A 25,452-nucleotide genomic window follows, 5' to 3' on the forward strand; every position below is an offset into this window, starting at 1 on the left:
TGTATCCCACGAACAATGAACTACTTGATACCCTCTCACCCCACGACCTCCACTTGGAATGACCTTTCCCCCTTTCCTGCTTGGCGTCCCTTGGTTGCCCTCTGCTCCTGGAAACCTCCCCAGGCTCCCTGTTGGGCTCAGCACTGCCCTGCATCCTATGCACCCTTCTTCTGTCTTAGCACCTTCTTCATCCCCTTGAGAATATTTGCATCTCCTCCACTAGATGGTGAGCAACTCCAGAGCAGTGCTTTCTCTCTTCTTGAACTACCACCCAGTACCTGGCATTCAGTAGATGCTCCATAAATGTCGTAGTGAGGTTCACAGATGTGAACATTATACAGAAAGCAAACAAGGGACCCATTCTTGAGTTTGCTTTAAGATGAATTCTGCTGGAAAGGATAAGGAGGGATCTTTTGCCAATGAGTCCAAAGGTGTGGAGGGATGATACCTGGGAACCTGGGGTCGTTGGCCGTAGAGGGGGGCAAGCAGTAGGCAACCCCTGGCTCTCTTGAAGAGAGAGCGACGAGGAAGTGGACTCAGGCGGTTGCTTGTTTTCAGGTTGTAACATTTCTCTTCACCGGCATGGCTCCTAGTGAAATGACGTACTCTTGGAGTTTTGCCAGGGATGGCTGTATGCTAAGCAAGTTTTCTCTCCAACAAAATGGTTTCTGTCCTCTGGTCCCTGTGGACAATCGTTGCTTCATTTTGTGAGTGAATGAAAAGGCTGCCGTGAGTCAGTTTGGGGAATAAAACAACAAATAAAATCTTGAGTTGGTGTCTGTATTACGGTCTTATCTCATCTGAGTGGAATGAGATGAAGTTCTTTGGAAATCATTTCTAGAAAGAATAAAATGTCCTGCCATCTTCTGAACTGTGCGTGTGTCATTGTTGTCTCGAGTTACTTTGCTGCACTTCTTGTAGCTTTAACTGTAAAGTAGAAAATATCTATGTTCGCTTCTGAAAGCTCTGACCTATTCGGCCCCAGGCAAGGAGACAAAAACAATTTGGTTTTACTCTCCCGCATTCCAAAAATAGCTTCAGTACTACCCTCTCTGGTTGTCTTAAAAGTGCAGCGTGGACGCTTTTATCCGAACGGAGCGGCGTCTGATTGTTGGGGGACCGGAGCCATATGACTGTTATTTAGCAACTAAATGCTGGTGACTCATTCACTTTGTGGCGCAGGAAAATTCTTTCCATGGAAAACACAGGAGGGGAAATCTCCCCGAACCTCTGTGTAGTATTTTCCTTTAGAAAAGGCTTCTCTGAAAATGAATAGGCACCAGCTGTTACTCTGCCCGCTCAGGCTCCAAGCTGCCACAGAGCCTGTCTACACCAGGGGTTCTGGCAATTCAGCCACAAAAGTATACAGGTGGGGTCAGAACTGTCATAAGGAACCGATTGAGTTAATACACTGAAATCTCAGGGTTCATAATTGCCATCCCGAGTATAAGAGAAATTGAACTAATTGCATTGATAGTATGTGGAACACTTATGTGTGATTGGGTTTGGGCTAGAAACCCAGGGGCATTTTACTGTCACATTCCATTAGGGACAGAGAGAGAGGAAGGGCCGGAGCACCATTCCCCTGGCTTTGAGCTGAATGACAGGTACACCTTGGAGAGAAGTGCCTAAGGGAGGTGCTAATCTATTTGTGCAGCACAAAATATAAGCAAATAAATTCACCTGCTAGGATCACAGCACCAGGCTAATTCGCACTCTCTGAAGCTCCTTGTGCTTGTCAGCATCTCCTTAAGGGCTCTGAAGGTGATCAGGGCTGGGAACAGTGGACAAGTGCTGTTTCCATGAAAACTGGGGAATGTAAAGGCTGGACTCCTTCATACTCTTAACCCTGCCCATCCCTCTGGAGTGGCGGCCGTGTTGCTCCCGTGCGTGGCTCATCTGTAGGCATAGAGGGTACCGAAACTGCTTAAAGGCTCTTCAGTGCTTATACCCCTGCTGGCTGCTGACTTAGGAAAAACATGACCCTGTAGGGTTGCAGTGGAGGCAAGGAGTAGTGTGGGTAAAGTATGTGTCATAGAAAAGACGACCCGAGGGTTGGAGTGGACTTAGCCCTTACTTACAGGCTGAGACACCCAAGCTATTAATAGTAAAGCCCTGAGTCACAGATGTAGGAATGTCACAGCTGCTTGCGAACTGCTACTGTTAACCATCAGAAAACCCCAGTCAAGGTCTGGCCCAGCCCCACCAGTGGAATCTCAGCTATAAACAACCCCCGAGTCAAAGCTGAGGCAGGTGGATTGACTTCATTCTTTCCTGTTACCCTGGCTCTCAGACCCAACACGTTACAATATTTGCAGTAAATACAGTCTAATGCTGGCTGTGCGTTCTGGTTCGGAAACATGTGCTGGCCATCTGCTGCTCTTTGAGAGGGTGCTGCGTCTGTCTTTTTCTCTCTTGCTCATCACATCGCCCCACATGGTGGATGTATATGAGTGTGTGTGGGGGGGCAAATAAATGATCTGAGTTGGGGAGACAGGTGGTGGGATGGGGTGGGTCTCAGCTCGGTGAACCCAAAGTCCTCTGTTCCCAGAAGAGCCACCGGTGAACCTGTGGGTCCGAAATCAGAAGCCTTGTTCGGAGCCAGTGCTGCTGGGGTTAGGCTCAGACTGGGAAGGGGTGCAGATGTGACTGCCTCCCATTTTGTAGATGGGGTTCCTCCCTCACATATATGCATCCAAGAGGTTTTGTCTAGAAAACTAGAGAGGCAGAGAGACGGTGGAAGTCAGAATCCTACCTAACTGGATAAGTCAGAATTTTACTGTAATCCAGAAGTTGATCTTGGATAAGGAATGGAACTCTGAAAAGACCCTCTCTCTCTCATTGTCTCAGTCCCCACCCCACCCCCACCCCATCCTCATGCAGGTAAACCATAGCCGGGACCAGCAGGGCAAATCAAATGTCTTTATTTATTTTTCACTGTAATTGAGCCCCCAGGACCTTAAAAGTTGAAGAAAATGAACTGGAAGGAGCCACTAGCATCACGTTTCCACTAAGGCTAATTCTGTTTTCTCAGTTCGTCTGAAGGAAGCTGTAGAGAGACAGAAAGCAGCACTAACAGGAAACGAATAAGCTAACAGTTGACGAGCTTTCCTGATCGGAACCGTCCCTGCCGGGCCCCCCTCCTCTGGCAATCATTTATCAGACCTGGGGGGGGGGGGGCGGGCTCGGGCTCTTCGCTGCGGCTTCCCGGGGCCTCGCGGGAGGAATGCAAGGTGGTGTCAATGACCCGCGATCAGGGCGGTGGAATCTGCATCTGTTCCAGCCTCAGCTGCAGCGAGTGGTTCGGCCCAGGGGCAGAGTCCCGGGCAGGGCGAGGCCCGCGCTCCGCGGCGATCGCTGGGGCGGGCACCGGAGCTCGGCCCTCGGAGCGGGGGGCGGGATTTTAGAAAGAAGCCCCGACCGCGAGCAGATGCCCAGGCTTTTCCTCGCAGCCTCTGCAGCCGCGGACCTGCCTGCCCAGCGCGCCCCACCCCTAGACCCCATTCCTCTCGCTTCAGCGCTGCTCGCCCCAGGACCGCGTTGCCATGGTGAAGGAGAAAGGTAATTATACGTATCGATCACTGCGTGGTTGCAGAAGTTGGTGCTGCCGGGCTTGGCCACCTAATGGACGCTGATCGATGGAGAGCCGGGCAGACATATTCTTGGTGCGAGCACCTCCGTATGGTGCAGCCTGGCTTTCCACGGGCGGAGACTTCATTAAGAACCTTTAATTCAGTCGCGGCGGCTGAAGCACATCCTATTTCTGGAGTGTGTGCACAGCTGGGTATGTGCTTGTGGGGCTGTTAAATTGCGTTTTGGGTTTCTGGTTGTGTGTGAGACTTGCCTACCTGCCCCCCACCTAACCTTCAGCCTCGTCCTCATTTGTCCCCACCCAAATCAATGAGTTAATTAAGATGTGTAATGAGAGGGTCCTGCTACCAGGCGTGTGCTGTTGGGGGCACACCGGAGCCTAGTGAGGACCGGCTGAAAGGAGAAGCTGTATCACCCCTCCAAACATCTTCCCAAAGGATGTGATACCAGTCCGAGGTGGCAAAGGTGCTAAACCACCTGGGAAGGAGCATGTGCGGGGGGGGGGGGGGGTGCTCTGCACAGGTGCACAGTGTTCATGCTCTGGGCGTGGTCCTGAAACGCAAGTGAAATCTTTCAGAATGAATTGCAGTTTAAATGATTAGTTTATCCAGGAAAGGCCAAAGAACACAGCAATGCTTGCTTTTGATTATCCAAGTAATAGATGAATATATCTTATGTTAAGTGCAATGTTACAGGAGAACAGAGATGGAAAGTGGAAGCCCCTCCCCCCTCCCCCCTCCCGTCAGCTTCCATTCCCCTTTCTTCTAGAGGCAGGACTGTTAATGTGTGCATCTTTCTAGACAGGAGGGAGAGAAAGATAAAAATGTGATTATTTTACTATCCTTTTCCTGAGACTTAATGTTTTCCTTGTAATAAGGTCTTAGGGACCGTCACCATATGATTTGCTAATGTGAGGAAGCATCCTTTAATTTTGCTCCTCCTATTTGGCTTTATTCTACCACATGTTCTCAGTGTGGGACATAACTTTCTCCAGGAACACGGGCGTTTGCTCCCTCGGGGCTGTCTTGAACCACTGCAGTGACTTATCCCTATCTACTTCCTCTTCAAGCCCCCCCCCCCAACCCCCCATGGATGGCTTTGAGGTGAACGTGCTGAACTCAAACTGATCCTTGTTGCTGGAAACTCAGCTCCGGTTTATCACACTAATGGGTGGGTGAAGAACAGGACCATGACAGCTAGCAGGCTAAGGCGACACCTTAGGACAAAGAAAACATGCTTCTGCTCTACCTATTCTGCTCCCACGTGTCTTTATCAATCACTGCTTTAGCTTAGGTCTTCCACTGACTGAGAGGTAAATGAGCGAAGTGATCTGGTGCATATCACAGTGCTTCTAATATTGCTTCCTGTCTTTTGGGGGGTGCTTCCAGGAACCCTCAGAGTAACACATACAGGTGTTAACATTTATTGATAAAGGTCAGGGTTTTCTGCTTTTACCTCCCACCTAACTAGAACAAGCTGATCCTGATCTCTATTGCCGATGGATTTGAGTTTGTTTTTCCAATAGGAGTCATTTGTGAGTGGTGGGAAAGAGGGTTACAAAGCCGCTTCTCATTCCGTCCCCGTGGGGCCGTGCAGCCCAGCCGTGCTGTGTGGTGCATGTGTATAGATCAGCAGTCCCCAAATAGCAACTCTTTTTCGAAGCCGTTGCAGACTTTTCAGATCTCAGATGGCCTGGGTTCACTTGAGCTTTACCACTCAGAAGCCACTTTCTAACTGGAACACTCTGAGCAGGCCGCGGAGAGGTCACATACTAGCATTATCTCAGCCACTGATTAAAGGCCGTTCCTTTTTTAGTCTGAGGTCTGTGTCAGTCCGCACTGCTGCCGCCCAGCTCTCTGACCGCACCGACCTCCGCCAGCAGCAGAGGAAGGCAGGTTTTCTGTTTTGTTCTGTTTGTTTGTTTGTTTTCTTCGCAGGTACATGAGAGAAAGGAAGGAATTTTTCATAGCTTTTATTTACTTTTAAAAATGTTTTTATTGATTTTTTTTTTTAGAGAGAGGAAAGGAAGGGAGAAAGAGCTAGAAACATCAATGCGAGAGAGAAACGTCAATCAATCAGCTGCCTCCTGCACGCCCCCTACTGGGGATCGAGCCCACAACCTGGGCATGTGCCCTGCTGGGGAATCCAGCCGGTACCTCTCAGTCCATGGGATGATGCTCAATCCACTGAGCCACACAAGCTGTGCTCATCATAGCTTTTAATGTGAGAAGGACCCAGGGGAGCATGTAGAACAGGCATTCATCCTAGAGGGGAGAAAACACGGCCTCCGAAGGGGCGAGTTGCTCAAGGACACATGGGATCATTGGAGCAAGTGCGCAGCCCGTGTTCCCGCACAGGTGCACGGGGATCCGTGACTGGGAGCACCACGTGTTGACGTCCACGGGCCCCACCACTAGGCGAGCCTCTCAGAGGCAGCACCGTGTCCCCGTCTTTCATTTCCAGTGTAAAACTTGGCGTCTGCCCCTCCCCGGATCCCCAAACAGCTGAAACAGGTTGGCCTGTTCTCCGAGCTGGGACCTGTCTTCTCCATTCTGAGACCTTTCCAGTCCTCTCCATTTCTTCTTGCTCCTGAGAAGCCTCATCACTTCCTCCTGGTGCTGACCTGGTTTGCAGGCTCAGATGGTGGCAGCATCCACCCTGAGAACATGGAAGGCCTTCTGAAGGTCTGACCTAGGTCTCTGGCGTGCTCACCAGTTAGCGGTGGTTTCGCTCTCTCCCGGGTCAAGTTCTCCTGTGTCTGCCTGGTTCGGGGGTGACCTTGACTGGAGGATCACACCTTGGCTGTTGTGGGGTGGCATTTGCTAACAGGACGTACTTTGACCCCGGTCATCTTTTGCAGGGACCCCTTCACTTCCAGTCACAGCCACTTATTGATCCAGGAACCCTGACGAAGTGGTTATTTCTCTGATGTGGTCAAGGGCGCCCTGTCCTGTAACAAAGAGGCAGGAGAGAGTTTGCGGGTTTATCAGTCAATATCTGTCTTCCTGAATACACTCTCAGCAACCTAAGCTCCAGAGGCCTCGATGCTCATTTAAAAGCCATCATTGTCTGGCTTATGTGTGTTCCAATACAAGTTTTAAAAAATATACACAAAAGGGATTCATTATCTCTTTGTTAGAGAAAACAAGAATAAACAAATACTAGAGATTAAGTGATGCAAATACTCATCTAATTTAAATAATAAGGATGCTTATGGCTTACAAACCATGTGAGAGAATGAGAATTCAGCAGCGAGGGAGATATCAAGGTAAAGGGAGTTTTACATCTGGGCACAACTTTGTTTTGTTTCCTGGAAGCTTTCTGTCACTGTTAGATGGTCCACCTTGCTTTTAGGGTAGAGTGGAACTCAGTGAAACTCATTCCAGTCCACCCTCAAAGAAGACATGGTCACTGTCCACCTGCTATCCAGGTGCATGGGCGTGCACACACACACACACACACACCATTCTTGTTTCTTGGCAGCTTCCGAGAACAGCAGTGTACTATGTCTCAAATGTGTCCTACAGACTGGCACCAAAGTAATCCTCTTAGGACCTTGATGTCATCATATTTCCAGCTCAAAAGCCTAAATGAGTGACAAGGGTAAAGTTCAAGGCTTCCTGCTCATTGTTGAGGACCCCCCCCCCCCCCCCCAGTTCTTAAATGACCTCCTCCCCACACCTATCTAAACCAATCTTGTATTTTTAAACCTGCTGGTTATCGGCTACATGCTGAGTGGCAGGCTTTGTGTTGAGAGCTTTATATACATCGTCTCTCATCTTGGACCCATGAAGCTTGGCTCTGTTTCTCTCTTTAGGAGATGAGGAAGAGGAGGCTCACGGGAGTTGAGAAACTCCCCAGAGTTCACTTAGCGAGAAAGTAGAAGAGCTGATTCCCTAACGGGGTGGTTTGGCTCCCACACCTGTGCGACTTGGGCTTACGCGCCTGGCCCCTTTCCTGTTTGAATAATCACGGCAGGTATTTTCCCTCTCCAGCTTCAGTCCTCCTGCCCCTCCTGCCCTTGTGAGAAATGGAGTCTTCTTTTCTGTGCTTGTCAAAGACCTGACTCAATTCTCCTTCCTTATACTGCTTGTCCAAGGCCCAGCCCTTCTGCACATTCTTCTAGAATTACTCTGTGCACCTAAGTCAACACCAGGGAAACTAAACAACACTTCAGTCACCTGTGTGACTTAAGAAAGCGCTCTGTCTGTCCTCAGATACTGTCGACTTCATATATGGTCTTGTAAAGCCACCTTTACAGAAACGTAGTGTTGCTGTTTCTAATGGCACCCCCCCCCCCAATCCCATTCCTCCCAAACACACACCCACACATACTCTACCTACTCAGGCCTAGTCACCGAAACCCATTTCTGTTCCATCCTCTGGGAAGTCTGAGAACAGCAGGTCTTTCTGTGCAGTGTGGTAGCTCCTTACACGCCCCAGTTGCATTTCAGGCCCCCTCGTTAGTGTATAACAGCCGCCCCTGGATTCAGTTTTCCAACTCTGCTTCCCAGGTTGAGCTTAATGCCCCCCTACCCCTCACCCCTGCTCCTGGAATATGATAGGTTCTTCATCTTGAACGTGAAAAGCACCAAGCCTTTCAAGGGGACACAGATGACAAGGACATTTCCTAAGTAAGGTCTGAAGGGAAGCTGTTGATTAACGGAGACACCGGGATGCTACAGCTTCAGAATAAACTCTTGATCGGTGGTGACTTGTGCCCACTACTCAGTGTGAGCTTTGCGTGTTGTGTGGGAGGGGAGCTCCCGTTTTTATTGTCATATTTCACTCAAGAGAAAAAAATCCAGGCATAGATTGCTCTTACTGTTTTATAAATAAACTTGCTACTCTCACCAGAATTAGGGTTCTGCCTGGCTTCTCCTCTCTACAAAAGGGCTGTTTGGGTGGCAACATTCCCAAGGTGAAGGGAAAGAGCTCCACATTGGAAAAAGAAAGTCGTAACAAACTCCCTGCCCTCTGCCACTTACTCACTGATGTCTAAAATATGTTTATCCAGAAATTAAAAAAACAACAACTTCATTTCCAGTAAGAGGTAAGGTTGAATGTGTAAATAAATCTGAGTGAAGGAGCACACTGACTTAAACTTCCCCACAACTCTTGAGAGCAATTTTCGATGATGAATGAACTAGGAACATAGAGACTGGGCGTCTAAGCTGGAGGTCGGCCAGCCTATTTATTGCCGGCTACTCCCAGACTGTGGGAGGTGGCCCTGCCTCTTACGTCTCCAATTACCTGGGTGACCAGGAAGGATGAGAAGCCTGTGCTGCACCACAGAGATCCTCTTTTAGAGAACAACAAATTGACTTGTCCAAATTCTTGCAGAAAAAGTATCCTAAAGGAGACCCACCCTACCAAGAGGAAGGTCTTGGCATGTGATTCACTTGGAGAAGGAGGTCCCTCTGTGTCGTCCTTTTCATGGCCTGTGGGGGGCAGGAAGGAGGGTCCTGATATTGTTGGCTGTTGTCTGCTGAAGCCAAAGTGCTGAGTGTTTCCCTGAGCCAGCACTAGCGAGCCAGAGGGTTCAGGGACCGGTGAGTGGTGCAGGGTTTCTCCCCATTGTGGTTTAGCCTGATCTGGCCACACCGCAGCCGACACCAGCCCCGCTTCCTATTTCGTTGTGTGTTGGTTGGATGGTGACTCATACTCAGAGGCATGTTTATCCCAAACTGGCAGGAGCTGTATATTCAAGGGCAAATTCTGTGAACAGTGGGAAGGATGACTATTTGTATGCATGACCTCTTTTCCCTGAAACATTGTGTTTGTGTTCACACTGACATGATTAATGCTATTATGGTCCAGCGTGCCCCGGGGGGACACCAGGGTGAGCTGCTGTGTCCCACTGCAGTCACACAGGCAGACTTGTTTGACTACTCGGACGGAACCGTGAGGATGTTGGTGTTCTTAGTACTTCCAGGGAAATTACTGTCCGGGGTGGTGGTTCTGAAACCTTCGCAGGCATCAGAACTACACGGAGGGCTTGCTAACACATGGATTTCAGATCCCTGCTCCGAGTGTCTTGTGCAGCAGGCCTGGGGAGGGGCCTGAGGTTTGGCATTGCCAACCATCCCAGGTGGTGCTAATGCTGGGCCAGGGACAACACTTGGACACTGTCTGCATAATCCCTGGCGTCTCTCGGTAAGTGACCGGCCCTCCAGGCAGATAAGGGAGAACATTTATATAAGCAGCCTCTCCGATCCCTTCTGCTGACTTTATCTCGCTTACAACGTGCAGATGGCAAGGAGGGGGCAAAGGGCGCCGCTCTCGCTCTGACTCCCGCAGCGTGGATGAGGCCAGAGTTCATCAGGAGCACCTGTGAGGTCCAGGACACTGCCGTCAGTGTGACACTGCGTGTGCGGGGCCGGCAGGGTGGGTGTGGGAGGACGTCGTAAGGTGCCTTTGCCTGGGAGTGAGTTGGGTCTCCGCTCAGCTCCACTAATTTGGAATCGGCACAGGCGTGTATCACTTCTAGTTCTTGGGAGGTTAGCTAAGCATTTTTATTGGGGTGCAGGGCCCTCTGGAGTCCTTTGAGCAAAGATAGTATATATCTTAGCTCACACAGGCTACAACTGTATCTTTAGTCTTTGGGGAGCTAAGATCTAGTATTAAACCTGCAGTGTGTGTCCTGCTGCGTCTCTGTCCCGTCTGTGTCCCAGCTGCCTTCGTCTTTCTGTTCTGGTTTGTTATTTGAAACACTGTGAAGGGAGATGTTTCAGAAAAATTAAGAGAAACAGAGAATGGTAGGGAAAAACAGCAAGGTAGTTCCACGTCGGAGGGTCGGCTGAGAAACGGGAGATGTTTCCGTTGCCGGCAGGAAACTGGCAGGGGCGGTGGGTTCCCAGGTCCGTGGAGGGTCCCGCCAGCGGCGCACGGGCGAGAGGACCGTCTACTGGACTCTGTCTACGCGCCACTTGCGGGGCCCTGTCTGGACAGCCATGGAGGATCGGCATTTCCAGGCCGGCAGTGGGGACGGTGTCCACTGGACAGGAGTCCAGTTATGCCATCTCTGCTCACGTGCCTGTGCGAAGGTGTCAGCCTGAGACATGAACACAGCAATGGACTTCTTGATCACATCACAGATGTAGTGAGGTCGACTCTCTGCGAGACATGTTGGAGATAACCTGATACACTGGAACGTCCTGCCTTCAGTACTTAGTGAATCAGCAGTGTCGGAAGGGGTGCCGGCTGAGAGCACAGATAGAGCCACGGAGGTGATGAAAAGTATGAACGGTGTTCAGCGTGGGCTCAAAGGAAGAGTCAGTGTTTCCAGGAATTTTTAAAAGTCTTTATAGAACAGGAAGCCTTCAGATTGGCTTGGGGAGGCTCTGTGAGTCTCTTATGGTTAGGGGTGGTGTTCGATTCAACCTGTATCTGTGGCTCAGTGTCTGCCCCACAGTAGGTGCTCGATGAATATTGAATGAACTAATAAATGAATTTTTGCTGTGTGTGGGTAAGGGAGATGTTATCCTTATTTAATGTTTATTCAGAACCTAACCAAAGATAAGCAGTCTAGATACAGAAACAAATAAAATACAGCTCTGGACCCAAAAGCACACACATTCTATTGAGGAACACAGATATGTAAATAAGTAATTAGGGTACAAGTGAAATGTATCCAACAGAGAACTTTTTTTTTAATTAATTTTTGTTACAGATGTTTCTCCTTTTTCCCCCCACTGATTCTCCCCTCCCCCTCCCTCCCTTCCCTGTCCCCAGCTTTGTTGTCCATGTCCATTGTTCATGCATACATGCATATAAGTTCTGTGGTTTATCTCTCCCCCACCACCCCCTCTTCTAGGGATTGTCAGTCTGTACCCCACTTCCACGTCTCTGGGACTACCCCATTCCTCAGACTGTTATGTTCATTATATTCCACAAATAAATGAGATCATATGATACTTGTCTTTAACAGAGAACTCTTTTTTTTTTTAATGTGATTTTGTTTTTAATTATCTTATGCCTTATGATCACATAATTTACAATTTTATGTTGATGATCTGTTCTCCTCTATTTTAATCCTTCTAGTGAGCTGGCAAAAGCACCATTCCCAATAACACACATATATAGTAATTCTACAGTTGTTTTTGAATAGCTGTTCAAGAAAATCCTGAATTATAACTTGTCTGACTTAAAGAATTCACAAAGTTTGCCACTGTATCTTGTCACGCTGAATGTTAAAAGCATTTGACATTATAGATCATCTATAAAATGTGAGAAGCGTTAAATACTCTTTATTTGGTATTATACATAAACCACATAAAACGCCTTTCATTTAGTAAAAGGCAACAGTTTAGATACTGTTGGGAATTTACATTAAACTGGCATAGTTAGGACCAAAGAGATAAAATGGGCACTGCCAGCTCACCTCCAGCCCTTGCCTTGTAACAGGCTCATGAACACAACTTGAAACACAAGCGAGTCTTGTTGGTCTAAGACACAGTGAAAGGATTTCCTCACTATTTAAACATATTAATACAACCAGTTATATAAATCTAAATAGAAAACCAATCTCCTAACAGGTTTTGAGATGGCACTTTCCATCTCTGTGAAAAGCTGAACATGACGAATCAAGTCCAAGCATATTTTTAGAAAGGGAAAACAGTGATAGCACTCGCTGAACTGAAATTACCATCAAAATAAGAAAGCTGACCATATTCGTTTAACCACACGCCAACCTTATTTAAATCAGGACTGCCCGAAAGAAATGTTCTATCAGCCATTCATGATCTGAATTCTGGTGTGTGAGATCAACTTAAATATGGTACACATAAAAAAAGTCATGAGACATTTTTAATAAATAAGGCAGTGGCCCACTACTACTCGTTAGTAGCTTTTTTGAGATAAGCTATCAAGTCTGCCCGTTCTGCACTCTTCTTAATGCCAGCGAAGATCATTTTTGTTCCAGGATGTACTTCCTGGGATTCTACAGATGCTCCATCAGCGCAGCCTCTCCCCAGGTGCTGCCTGTGTTCTTGTTGGTACCCGTGTAAGAAAATCCAGGGGCCTGACCTGTCTTTCGCCCAAATAGACCATGGAGGTTTGGCCCGGTCTTGTGCTTGCCCCCCTTTTCCACAGTATGGCCCTGGGCACACTTCTGAACAAAAATCTTCTTGCCCTTCTCAACATCACCCATTTCTAAACCGCTCTTCAGTCGCGCGTGACACCGAGACTCTCCCTCGCAAGCCGGACGTTCCGCTCTCTCTAACAGAGAACTCGGAAAGCACTATGGGACCACAGTGCAGGGAGCGATTGATTCTGCCACAAGGTCACGGCAGGCTAGGCTTTGAAGGATGAATAGGAGTGCAACAAGTGGATAAAAAGAAAAGTATCGAGAAAGAGGGTCAAATAGGCAAAGCAGAAGCAGTGAAGTACAACCTGTCCTGAGGAAATGCTGCCAGCTGGGTTTGGCAGGAGCTGCTGTTGGTCACTTAGTGCAACAATGGACATATGGGAGGGTATGCAGAGGCCCAGGATGTGCTGAGGATGGCGTGGACCGGAGGCTGTGCATAGAGATGCCTCCAAGAACTAGACAGGTGACCTAATGAGTGGAAATCAGGGCAAACTGGGCAGCATGGCCCTCTCTAGAGGGAAAGCCAAGTGTGTTACTCCATCTTGGTCCCACAGAGGGACACAGGCCAACTGGCCAGACCTGCCCATTTTTAAGAGGTACTAGAAATAGGGGTTATTATGTCAATCTTCAGATGTTTCAATGTTGGCACATGATTCGACTTTCTCTTCAAAAACGCTCGGTGCATGCCAAGCAAAACATGTCTGTGGGCAGGATCAGCCGAAAGGCCTCCAGGTTGTGGTCTGGGGCTTCACACAGAGCTCACCAAACCTCCCACAGAGAGAAGCACATTTGCACACAGGACTCATCACAGCGCACAGATGCATGTACACGGCTAAAATTAAAGTCACGGAAACAGGCTTCACTCTCTGCTGTGTTCTGTCCTCATCTGTTTTTGAAATATGCTGGTCATGATTCATCGATCTGAGTTCATGTTCAGTGGGTCAAGGCCTGAAGTTTGAAAGCCATTGGTTTAGAACATCTATACTCAAGTTTTATTGGCCGAAAAGAGAATAAGATACCTTTCTGGGCAACCCTGACCCATCCTGGATACCATAATCATAGTGCTTAACAGGAACATTTGGGTCACTTGCAACTGGAAAAGTGTTAACAAAATAATTTCAGAATCTTTTTTTTATTAATCCTCACCCGAGGACATTTTTCCATTTTTTGTCCAGGTAGAGTGGGAGCGAGAGAGAGGAACAGAGAGAGAGAGAAACATCGACATGAAAGGGACACATCGAGTGGCTGCCACCCACACGACCAACCAGGGCCGGGGACAAACTGCAACCAGGTACATGCCCTTAGGGGGAACCGAACCCAGGTCTCTCTGGACCACAGGCCGACGCTCTAACCACTGAGCAACCGGCCAGGGCTACTTTCAGAATCTTTTATTGATGACTTTATCCTAAAGGGAAGTTGGCCAGAATTTGGTGTCGACCTTTCGGGTGTTGGATACGGTCAAGCACTGACCTGGCCGCTGAATTCCAAGTGACATGCTGCTCGGTCGAGTTCAGCGGGGAGTCCCGGGGGAGCCCCCATTCAGGTCTCCTCAGTTCTAAGCATCATATTTCCGGAACTGCCTTTTCATGTAGAAGAACTTTTCCCTGTGACCCTGCATCTCCAGGCCTGGACACCAAGCCCACCTGGTCCCCTTGCTTTTGCCCCCAGCCAGGGAGAGCAGGACAAGTTCAGCGCTTGGACGGTCTGTCACGTACCACCTCGCCCGACAGCTCTTCACCTCCATCGGCTTATAGCTTTCATTAGGGACAAATCAGAGTATTTCCAGAAATATTACACTGGGGGGGCTTTGGAGAGAAGCCCCTCCCTCGGGAATGGCAGAGGGAGTGGTCATAGCCTGGCCTCCGGTGCAGCAGGAAAGGTCGTTCTTTGGGTTCAGGGCACGTCTGCCATCGCCTCTGTCTTGAACCGGAAGCACCCGTGCAACAGGCAGCAGGACCCAGAAAGAGCCTGGACTTTTGAAACAAGAGACCCCAAGTGACTCCTCGCCCTTGGAAGGAGCTTCCATAAGGGGAAGACTCCGAGGGAAGGGCCGAACCAACCATGAAAACCACTGGACCACAGTGAGGCAGCACCGGTGTGGTGATTTTGCATAAGTGGGCAAAGAAGCCAGCTGCTAAACATGAGTCAGGCAACAAGGCCAGACAGAGAGCAGGAGCTTGCTGGGACCGCGTGGCCGATACAGCGCTGTGGGGGTGGGGACCGGGACAATGCAAGATGGCCAGGAGCAGTGTTTGCAGACACATGGGAAGTCTCCTTCTACAGGGCCTGGCGTTGCAGACACATGGGAAGTCTCCTTCTACAGGGCCTGGCGTTGCAGACACATGGGAAGTCTTCTACAGGGCCTGGCGTTGCAGACACATGGGAAGTCTCCTTCTACAGGGCCTGGCGTTGCAGACACATGGGAAGTCTCCTTCTACAGGGCCTGGCGTTGCAGACACATGGGAAGTTGCAGACACATGTAAAACTATCCCTTAAGCCTTCAGGATTTTATAGGTGTGTCTGAAAAAAAACCAGGTTGTGCTCATGAGCGGGAGCTCTGTAGCAACACTGTCCAGATGCAAATCCTAGCTCTGCCTGTTTACTAATTGTGTGATCTTGGGACAGTCACTCCACCTCGCTGAGCCTCAGTTTCCTCCTCAGAAAATAAGAACATTAATAGTACCAACTTCTCAGGACTGTTGTGAAAACGGAATCAGTTAATACGCGTAAAGCTTTTAGTGCCTGGCACATGGCAAGAGCCCAGACCTCGTTTGCCCCTGTGGCTATTGCTGATTCCTCTTGGCGGAGGAGAATCAGGGCAGCGTGTTCATTGATGTGGAATAAGCAGATCAGTTTCAGGACCAGGCAAGCGAACAGGGCTGGGCAGGTGAGTCGAGGAACCAGGGAAGGCACCGCTCCTGCTGCGCAGTCTCTTTGGAGTTTACCTCGACCACAGCGAGACTCGGTGGAGCTCTGTCGCGCCACGCTGCTCTGGGACCACGTGAGTGCTGCCGTGGCCAGGGCTGCTGTGGCCAGGGCCTCTGCTGTGCTGTGATAGAACCCCCCAAGGAATTCCACCTGCTGGGTTCTTGGTGCCCACATCTCTTGGGCAAGTAAGCTGATGACTACTTGATCTTTACACTGGGGAATGGAACGAGATGTCTGATCACGATTGGGTGGAGGAATGCGCGGACCTTATAAGAACAGTTGTTTAAAGTATTTGTGGGCAGAAGCCGGGTGGGCTTGGGAGTCTGACCGAGGACGCGGCCCTCCACGCAGCTGCGGTCCCTTCCGGCTCTTCCACATCGTGGCTCACATCTGGGGACACTGCATGTAGCTTTTCCAAGGCTCTGGTGCCACCTGGACCCCTCCCACAGGTCAGTCCAGCTGGAAACGGTGCTCCGGTGCACGGTTCTCCTTCAGAGAAGTGCAGCCGGGCTCAGTTTGGGACTGGCCCATCGTAGCTCATTCCTTCAGCTTCTGGGGTTTTCCCCCCTGCGTCAGAGACTTAAGCAACTCTTGTGTCTTCTGTCATTAGTCGAGTTTACTGCCATCATGAAAATGACCTAATTGATAGATACGGCTGATGAGCCCAAGAGATTCTACCAGCTTTCAGTTTCACCTGAGGCTCTTGCTGTGGAAGAGACAAAACCAGGCTGGCGTTAAATGAATGGACATATTGGACATACATTTGTGGAGCACGGACCTCGTGCCAGGCAGGGGCGGGGCTAGACCTGGGAGTGCAGTGCAGTTGCCTTGCGGTGGAGACCCAGAATGTTGAGATGGGGAAAGTATAAAGAGAGTCAAGGGAGAAGGCGGTAGCAGGGGTAGGGAGACCACCCTCACTGAGGTTGTCCAGGGAGAGACTGGAGGGAGGGGACCCAGCCTTGCTAATAGTTGGGAGACACTCTCCTGGGAGAAGGGCACGTGGAGAGCCTACATTGGGAAGGGACTGAGAAGAGCCTGGAGAGGTGGGCGGGCTCTGTGGCCATGATCTGCTTGAATTACGTCCTTAAAAGGTCGTTCTGGATGCTGTGTGACAAAGGGATTGAACGAATGAGTCAAAAGTCCGCAGTGTTTGAAGACACAGACTCCTTGCCTTCTTCCTAACCGGCCCCGAGACCCTTCCGAACACCCTGCTTGGTGAGGGATCAGTGACTTACAGGCAGATCCTGTTCCTAAGTTTCTGACAAATCTCTGGTGTTGACGTATCTCTAGGCAGGTTGTGTTTGTGCAGACTCCCACGTGAGATGAGAACTGGGTCTGATGGTATCATTCAAAAATTGTTTTTGTCTTTGAATGGATGCTTTCCCAAGAGACAGCAGAGATGAGGTGATGAGGACCTTGTAGGGTGGAGAAGCGTGGGTGAAACAAATGCATGCCTCCGTGGGGTGTCCTGTGGAGTAAGGAATTGGGAAGAGAAGGCAGCGGGGCCCGTGCCTCAGCTAAGCCCTGTCTCAGGACCCTAACACACTGGGACCCTGTCAACCTGTATCCCTGAAAATGGCTCCACTGGGACCACGGTCCCTCCCACTCTTGAATCGGGACAGAGGTGACTCTTGAGCCGTCCATAAAGATGTGGCGTTCTGTGCAGACTGACAAACCTCAGAAGAGGTGGACCTGGGGGGAGGGACAAGATAAACCACGGAACTTACACGCATGTAGGTGCAAACAAGGACATAGACAATATGCTGGGGTGGGGTGGGAGGAGGGTGTCAACGGGGGAAAAGGAGAGACATCTGTAACAAAAATAAATGAATAGTATAAAAGTTTTATTGAATAAATAAATAAAAATAAATAAAATCAATAAAGGAAAAAGAAAAAAGATGTGATGTTCTGCCAGCAGGGTTCAGCTGTCCATTTCTAAGTGGAATTGCTGTGCAGGGACAATTTGAGATCCCTGGGTGACCTTACAAAGCGCTATCAAGTTTCAGAAGGGATTTTTGTTATCCTTCAGAAATTCCTGCTGCTACAGGTGAGGGATGGTCTTTGCGGACATTCAGCGGACACGAGCATCTCTGTGCCAGGCTGGTGCTGTCGGGCCTCCCACGAGGAGGTGAGCTCACGCTGTCTCCACTTACACCCTGGGCAGTGGGACCTGTGTTCTTAGCCTCTTGACCAGCTCGAGGAGGTGGAGGCACATGGCAGGGGACGCAGGACCAAGAATCTGGTCATCTGACTCCTAATCCGAGGTCCTTTCTAATTGCTGTGCTGGAGGCGAGGTGGGACTTTATACAGTGACTGTGCTCCAAAGTCCAATTAGTAAGTGCTGTCAGAGCAAGGCCAGGGGAGGTCAGAGGCGGGTGTTCTCTCTCCCTCCTTTTAGACTGAGTCATCCCAGTGTCAAGGTGTGGCTCGGGAGTCCCTCTTTCGGGAGGAGGAGGGGAAGTCTCCATACTGATTTTAAATCACGTTCTAAGATTAACCTGCTCATAGAGAAGGCAGGTGTAACACATCAGGGCAAATGCCTCGCGTGATTTACAAGGAGGAACTTTCCGTCTGAATTATTATAATCCTAGCCTCTGTCTGCCTTGGCAGACCCGATGAACTGGATTTGAGCCTGGGCTATTTCTACAGTCAGGAGCCCAGCTGACCAATTGCTGACAGCGTCTTTTCTGTTTAGAGGAATAGCAAGGACCTATCGCGTTGTCTCGGAAAAGGCAAACCGAGCCGAGCCTCGGGACACCTTACAGGTGGACAGAAACAAGCGCCAGGGAAGCGATGACAGGGCCGTCTTCCTGCCCGCCTGCCGGGAGTGTTTGCACCAGGCAGCCGGTGCTCTGTGCCAAGGAACAGTTCTGCTTACCAAACGAACATGGTATAAGAAAATTAGGTCGTGGAAGCCAATTACAGAGAAGACGCATGTTGGACGACTAATGACAGGGTAACAGTGTGTAGCTGCAAGTAACTACCACTTGCCACAGCAGGAAATGGACTTTTTAGGTAAACTGCAAATTAAGAACTCTGCACTTATTTAAGCTCTTGAGTTTCTTGTTTCCTGGGCCCCACACTAGTGCCCGTCTAGCAGAAAGAAAGGTGGTAGGAGGTGGAGAGAAGCAGTAGGAGTGGGGAGAGCACATCTCTGAGATGTGTTTACAATTAAATGGGAACCAGTGGGATAGAGGCGTAGAAAATATTCTAGGTAATGAAGCAGTCTCTCTGAAACATACACTCCCAGGAGAACAAGCCTCCGGTCTTGAGCAGAAACCAATCTTACCAGCGGAATATCGTTTTGTGATCACAGATCCAGACCAGTCCTAACCAGAAATAGTTTTCTGCTCATGGTGAGAAGGGCCCTCTCTATGACGGGTTGCATTTCCTTGCTGTATCGCCCTTCCCGTAAATCACTGCAGCCTAGACTGTGTTGTTTTCAGGTCTGAAGTGTTATTTCCCATCTTCTTATTTCCTGGCAGGTGCTGCCTTGGGGATTATGAGGCTCTGAGCGCTCACCGCTTCTGAGCTGGGTAATCAGAATAAAGTTGGTACGTTGCCCTAGCTTGGTTTCCTTCTGTGCCGGGTCAGACTTTCCTGTAGAAATCCCCTCCGCCTTGCTTCCGAGAATGGGCTCTGGAGTCAGACTTCTTAACTGTGGCCTTGACCAAGGTCTCCAGCTCAGCCTTGGCAGCCTCCTCTGCAGTACAGGATACAACAGCACCCCCATGTGTGAGGATTACCTGCAATCGTGGGTATAAATTAGTTATCACAGAGCCTGGGACGTAATAAGTGTTCAACAAACTGTACCTGTTATAATAACACAATGGTGTTGGAAATGGAGTTACTTACTGAGATATTATTATAAGTTCATCTTCGGGTGGGAGGTGCCCCACTGGTGATATTGGGTGGCAGTCTTATTTTCCCCAGTCCACAAACTGAACTGAGAAGCACAGAGATGCCAGTGCAGTTTATTTGATAGGTAAAACCAGAAGTAACTCAGAACTTAGGAGGAGTTGCCCACTGAGCTTGCAGTTCTGTAGGGCCAGGCTTGATGCGTTGCGAAACAAAAACAAAATAAGCACAGACCAAGAGAAAATGAAGTGCTGAGTGATAATAAAGGCATTCGGCATTGAAGGACTTGGGGGGAAATTAAATATTGGCTCAAAGTAAGCCATAGCGAAAGCTTGAGAGCAGAGCCAGGCCCTGGGCGGGCCCCGAGGCTCAGGTTTGATCTGGGAGGTGAGGAACCAGATCAAGTGGGACATACGACAGACGTGAAGGAAGGGAAGACCGTAGAACAGGGAGTGGTCAGAAGGCCCAGCCACAGTGGGATTTGTATACGATACAAAGAAATAGAGCGCTGGAGTGTACTTCCATGGGGGTTGGACTGCCCGAGTTAAAACCACTTAGCACAGGATAAATACTCAGCAGATGTCGTCCTTTCTTAGATATCTACAGAGCCAGTGTGGGCTGTGTTACTGTGCTCTCTGAGCTGGGCAGAGAGCTTCAGATTGTGGATCAGGACCCAGAGAGCCGTGAGAATTTGTTTCTTTTCATTTTAATAAACTTGAGTTGTTAGAATAGTTGTAGATTTCTGGAATACATTTGAGAAGACAGTGCTGTGTCCATGTACCCCAAAACAAGCTTCCCATATTAATACAGCTTACATTAACATAATGCTTTTTTACAATTAATGAACCAGTAGTGACACATTACCAACTGGAGCCCATACTTGACTCACAACTCCTTAGTTTTTACCTGCTGTCCATTTTCTGTTCTGGGATCCCATCCAGGAGGCCACGTGACATTTGTCCATCATGTCACCTTAGGCTCCTCTTGACTGTGACAGGAGGACTTTCCTCCTTGTTGAGATGATCGTGACAATTTTGAGAGTACTGCTCCAGTATTTGTAGAATGTCCTCCACTTTGGGAATTTTCTCATGATTAGACTAGGATTATGGTTTTGTTTTGTTTTTGTGGTTTTTTTTTTTTGGTTTTTTTTTTTGAAGAAATAGCACAGAGGGAAAGAGCCAATTTTCATTACATCGTGTGAAAGGTGCATACTGTTAACCTGATTATGACTATTGAAGTTGACCTTGCGCACCTAGCTGAGGTCATGTTTGTCAGATTTCTCCAGTGTAAAGTTACCTTTCCCCCCTTTCCATACCGTTCTCATTGGAAAGAAGTCACCAAGCACAGCCCGGACTTACGGGGTGGGGAGTGGACTGCGCTTTGAAGGTTGCGTTGGAGAAGGAGCCAGAGGGTAGGAAACGCTCAACAATCTAAGAACGAGGGGTTGGGGGCTGGATTCATGTGGTGGGGGAAGGGATGGCTAAGGGATGTGGGAGATAAAAAGAAGGGTGAAATCAAGGATGAGTGCAGGTGTTCAGGTGTCATTGATTAGGGAATTCTCTGGGCGGGACGAGCACCGCATGAGTTTCCTGCCAACTCTTTATGTTTTGGGTGAATCACTTTGTTCCTCTGAGTCTCCGTTTGCCCATTTGTAAAATGGGAATGGCAGTCCCTGTCCTTCCAACCTCAGAACTCTTGTGAGGGTTAAATGAGAAGATGCGGACGGGCCATGAAGCACCGCTCGGGCGTGGTTTCAAAGGCTGACTGAGGGAGACGATAGAGAGAGAGAAGGGCATTTGGGAAGGGGAATTTGATACCTGGGAGATTCTGAATATTTCAGATAACCTGGGGTAAGTTGCAACTCATACTGAGGACTGTCATTGGTTTGTGATAGTCACCTGCTAAGAAGACTTTTATCTCAAATATGCTTTCTCAGATGTTCTGTTTCTGGTGGTCTAGCTCCATGGTCTGTCCCTCCCGTGGAGGGAGCTTGGGACAGAGGCTGGTTCTGGGTTAGACAGAGGGCTCTGCCGAATCTTCGTGGCCTCCCTTTTACATCCTGCAATGGTCTCTGCCTGGGGGCACTGAAGGTCACTGGGATTTCCTTAATGGTCTCGATCCCCCAGTCGCATCACCGAGTAGGCATTTCAAAGGTAATGCATCCAAAGTGGAGTTTAGGGGTCCCTGTCCTGCACCGGAGTTTCAGGGATGTGACTGCTTCGCAAGACTGTGAGAGACAGTGTGACACTTCTCAGCCTCGTGATAGGCTGTTTCATCTGCGTAGCCAGAGTCCCTCCAAACTGGCAGTTACACGGTGGAGGACTTGCAGCACTTGCTTTGCCTTTTAGGTAAATAGCCTCTTGGCCCTTCATCCGTATCTTCTTATTATTCAGAAAGTGTGCGGCCATGCTTTGGGTTTGTCACTGTGCTACTCTTATTTTAGCAACAAACTGTTGAACCGTGGAAGTTTTAGCTGTGCCTGCCCAAGTTCCAGGGTAAATCATTGACTATTAGGTTCGTACAAAGAGCCGGGAAGTCTGCGTGCTGAGTGTCCCTCTGCCAATAACTCGCTGGTGACTTTGGGGGGAAACGGAAGGTCCTTGCTCCTCACTTTCCCCATCAGTAGACTACGTAGGGACCACCCAGGCTCTGAAAGATGGAGTGAGCAAGTAAAAATGAGCAACAGAGCCAGCTGGCAAATAAGAGGGGTGTGGAATTAATGTCATCTCTGTATCGCACCTGACTCAGCATATTTCAAAAATGTAGAATGGAGCCAAGGAACATACTTTTGGTATTAACCCAACTGCCAAAGGCTGTTATGTAAAAGGAAGCTCTGTATTAATCTTTAAAAAGGAGAGAGATTCTTCTGTATCCACGGATTTGAGTTGGGGTGAAATGAACACCACATCTCTCTCGGTCTTTGGAGTCCATCGTTCCCTGATAAGGACAGCCCATCTCTGTTCTGATGTGTGTCTGCCCAGGCTTATGGAAAGGCAAGTGAACACAACCGAGTCTCTGCTGTCCTTGGGTGAAAACAAAGGTCATCTCTGGGCATGGAGGACTTTGCAGTGTCATCTATATTTCCAACGGGAAATGCTTGCAAAATGGAGGTGCTGATCCCAATTCCGACCTTTGCGGCCGGTGCCCCCGAGAGCACTGGCCCCTTCATTCAGACCAAGGGAAGAGCCAAGAGGTGAAGCGACATTTTCCTTCCCCCATCATTACTCAGCATGGCTTGCTTGCTGGGCGAAAAAAATGCAGGTGTCGAGAGAAACGGCAGCGTTGTTTCTTTTCCAAAAATGCATTCTCCCTTGTGATCTGGGAGCCACTGTGTCCACTGTTTCTGAAGAGGGTGGTCTTGTGGATTACTCTTCCACTCTCACTCTCGTCTGGCACGTGCTCGGGCCTGTTGTCTGAATTCTAAAGGGAAATGGTTCTTAAATGGTAGCCTGAGTAAGAATCACGTGAGGATCTCACGGAAACCACAGACCCGACTCCGTTCGGCGGGGCTGAGGAATCTGCGTTGCACTCCCTGGCAGGCACGGGGGCTCTGACTGAGGGATGGGGAAGCCACCGTGAGGATCACCAGGCGGGCACCGTGCCCAGCTAGTGTTACTGTCGCACGTACCATGTCTGCCCCCTTTGTAAGCCGCGTCCTGGTTGCTGCTCTTAGAAGCGCACTGGAGCTTGAGCTCAGCTACGTAAATGACTGCCTGGCTTACAACAGTCATCACCCGACTTAGAGTCACTCTCTGAGGCAGATGAGCAGGGTGGGACGAGCATGAGCTTGTGAGTCAGAAAGGCCTGGGGTAGATCTTTGAGCTTCCACTTCTTGTCACTTCAGCTTCTCTGGGACTCTGTTTTCTCACCTGTTAAATGGGAACAATAGTACCCACCTCTTGGGCAAAGAGACGGGATGTAATAAAATGACTTATGCGTAAGCACCTAGCACCGTGCCTGGCACGTAGTAGATGCTCAGTAAATATTGGTTTCCTCTATTCTTGTGGGGAGCAGGAATTAGCTAAGAAGAGCAACTCATACTCTCCACTAGCACCAGAAGTATATATTGTTAACAGAGATTATTTTTAATGTTTGCTGCATAGATTTTGGGCCTTGTTGCCCATCATTTTTAGAGTCAGTGGTTGTTGAGACATCTTGAAAGGGTGCCTCTCCTGAATTCCTTCCGATGACACTGGCTTCTGTTGTAAGCGCAAGTTTCCAAGAAATCTCAGCTGGTAGAGAGGGAAATGCAGACGTGTCACAGTGTCGGCACCTCTGCCAGACACTCTCGGGGTCCAGGGCAGAGAATTCAGATGGGGTGCAGCCCAGATCGACACCTGCTCCTACCCTCAGTCTCACAAGAAGAACCTTGTTTCTCAGAACTTAGCTGATAATGGATCCCTTGGACTGTCCTGTTCGAACTCTTTCCAGGCGAAACGAGACCGCCGAGCGGTCCGAGGCAAACAGTGCACGATTATGCTCGTGGTGACAGCGAGCTCCTGGCTCTAGGTGCTGTTCTAAATCGAGTTTCAGAAATATCTGCCCACATCTCCCCCCGTCCAACCCGGTGTTACTGTTTGAGGGGGGAAAAAATCGTCTTTGTTCTTTGTGTTGGTTGATTAATTTTAGGTTCATTGTTCTGTCCCATAGCTCGCACAGCTGCTTATGTAACACGTTTTCTGTATCCCCCGCTCTTCCTTCTGAGGCCCCAACTCAGAAAAGGAACTGAGCGGGGGCGGGGGGTGCCGCTGCCCTCTCTGGCTGGAGACACGCACGTGGATCGAGGACCCTGGGCCGCAGTGTCCTCTCCCTGGCGTCTCTCGGCCCTTTGGGAAGGAGGGGCTGTGAGTCCTGTCCCCGGGCAGGGCAGGGGCCCTATGCTTGGCCGGCCACACTCTGGAAGCTGAGAGAACCGTCTCTGTAGCCCCGTCACATGATCTTAGAGCCTGAAAAGACCTTTGCAATCATCTGGTCCAACCCCTTTGTTCTGCAGGAGGGGAAACTGAGGTTCAGAGAGGGGCAGCGGGCTGCGGATTTATTTTGCTGAAATGACCGTGTGCAGGGGGAATGAGGAACTGCACGTTAGGAGGCTCATGGGAGCCCAGAAGGAATCAGTTGCCAGGCCCCTCAGGCAGGACTGGTGGAGCGGAGAACCAGCCAGCGCACTCCAAGTAGATGCACATTCACTGACCCGTTCGGTGCGTGGGCACTCCGCCGCGTTCTCGGGAGCTGGGGGTACAGTGGGCAGGAAAATATGAATTTAAGAAATGGTCCCCATCCTCAAGGAATGTACAGCGCAGTGACTTTAAAGGCATAGTATAAAACAGTGACCCAAACAAGAGCATGTGTCGGATGACCCAGTGGCGTCGTCCTCGGGAAGCTGGAAGGAAGAAGGAACTGCTGATTCCCAGGGGACCGAGCCCAGTGTTTCCCCTGCTGGGCTGTGACAGCCACAGCCTTCTCCCCGAATGTGTGGATCCCCGTGATTCTGGCTTTGGGGGGAGGGGCTCAGTGCACTCTTAGGAATTCATATGTGGCTCATTTGAGACCGAAGCTGGGGGATATTTACGCATGCCCATAATGACCCCTTGCGTAAGAATGCTTCCTGCTCACGTAGACCTTTTCCTTTTTCTCCAGTGGCCCACGCTCAGGACCCTCACCACTCCTCCGAGAAGCCCGTCATCCACTGCCATAAGTGTGGGGAACCATGCAAGGGCGAAGTGCTCCGGGTCCAGACCAAACATTTCCACATCAAATGTTTCACCTGCAAAGGTATGGTCCCTCCAGCTTCCTGGCTTTGCGCCATGGCTGTCAGTGCTTGCCTTGGGGTCCGGCCGCCCCCTAATTCCACACCAAGTGGTCGGCTGATAGTGAGCATGCTCAGAAGCCCAGGGATCACTTCCCTTCCCTAGTTTGGGATTGGATTAGACTCAAGAGGGAACCTGGGTCCCACCAAGACCGGGGATACACAGGCCTTTGGGGGCTCA

At 49.6% G+C, this 25,452-nt stretch overlaps 1 protein-coding gene and 1 pseudogene across 15 annotated transcripts in view; one reads left to right on the forward strand and one right to left on the reverse strand.

Annotated features, from left to right (window-relative positions):
- Nucleotides 1–25,452, forward strand: part of ABLIM1 (actin binding LIM protein 1) — a 265,955-nt gene that overhangs the window by 107,442 nt on the left and 133,061 nt on the right. For 14 of the 15 annotated variants that reach the window (XM_036265699.1, XM_036265688.1, XM_036265689.1 and 11 more), the window contains exon 2: nucleotides 25,103–25,237. In XM_036265699.1, coding sequence (XP_036121592.1) covers nucleotides 25,103–25,237 — 135 coding nt within the window. Of the gene's footprint in view, nucleotides 1–3,442; nucleotides 3,562–25,102; nucleotides 25,238–25,452 lie in introns of those variants that run through there. The other variant, XM_036265698.1, reaches the window with a different exon arrangement.
- Nucleotides 12,426–12,742, reverse strand: LOC118632519 (annotated as a pseudogene).

The sequence above is a fragment of the Molossus molossus genome, unplaced genomic scaffold, assembly GCF_014108415.1.
Source record: "Molossus molossus isolate mMolMol1 unplaced genomic scaffold, mMolMol1.p scaffold_m16_p_17, whole genome shotgun sequence".
NCBI classification, from domain to species: Eukaryota; Metazoa; Chordata; class Mammalia; order Chiroptera; family Molossidae; genus Molossus; species Molossus molossus.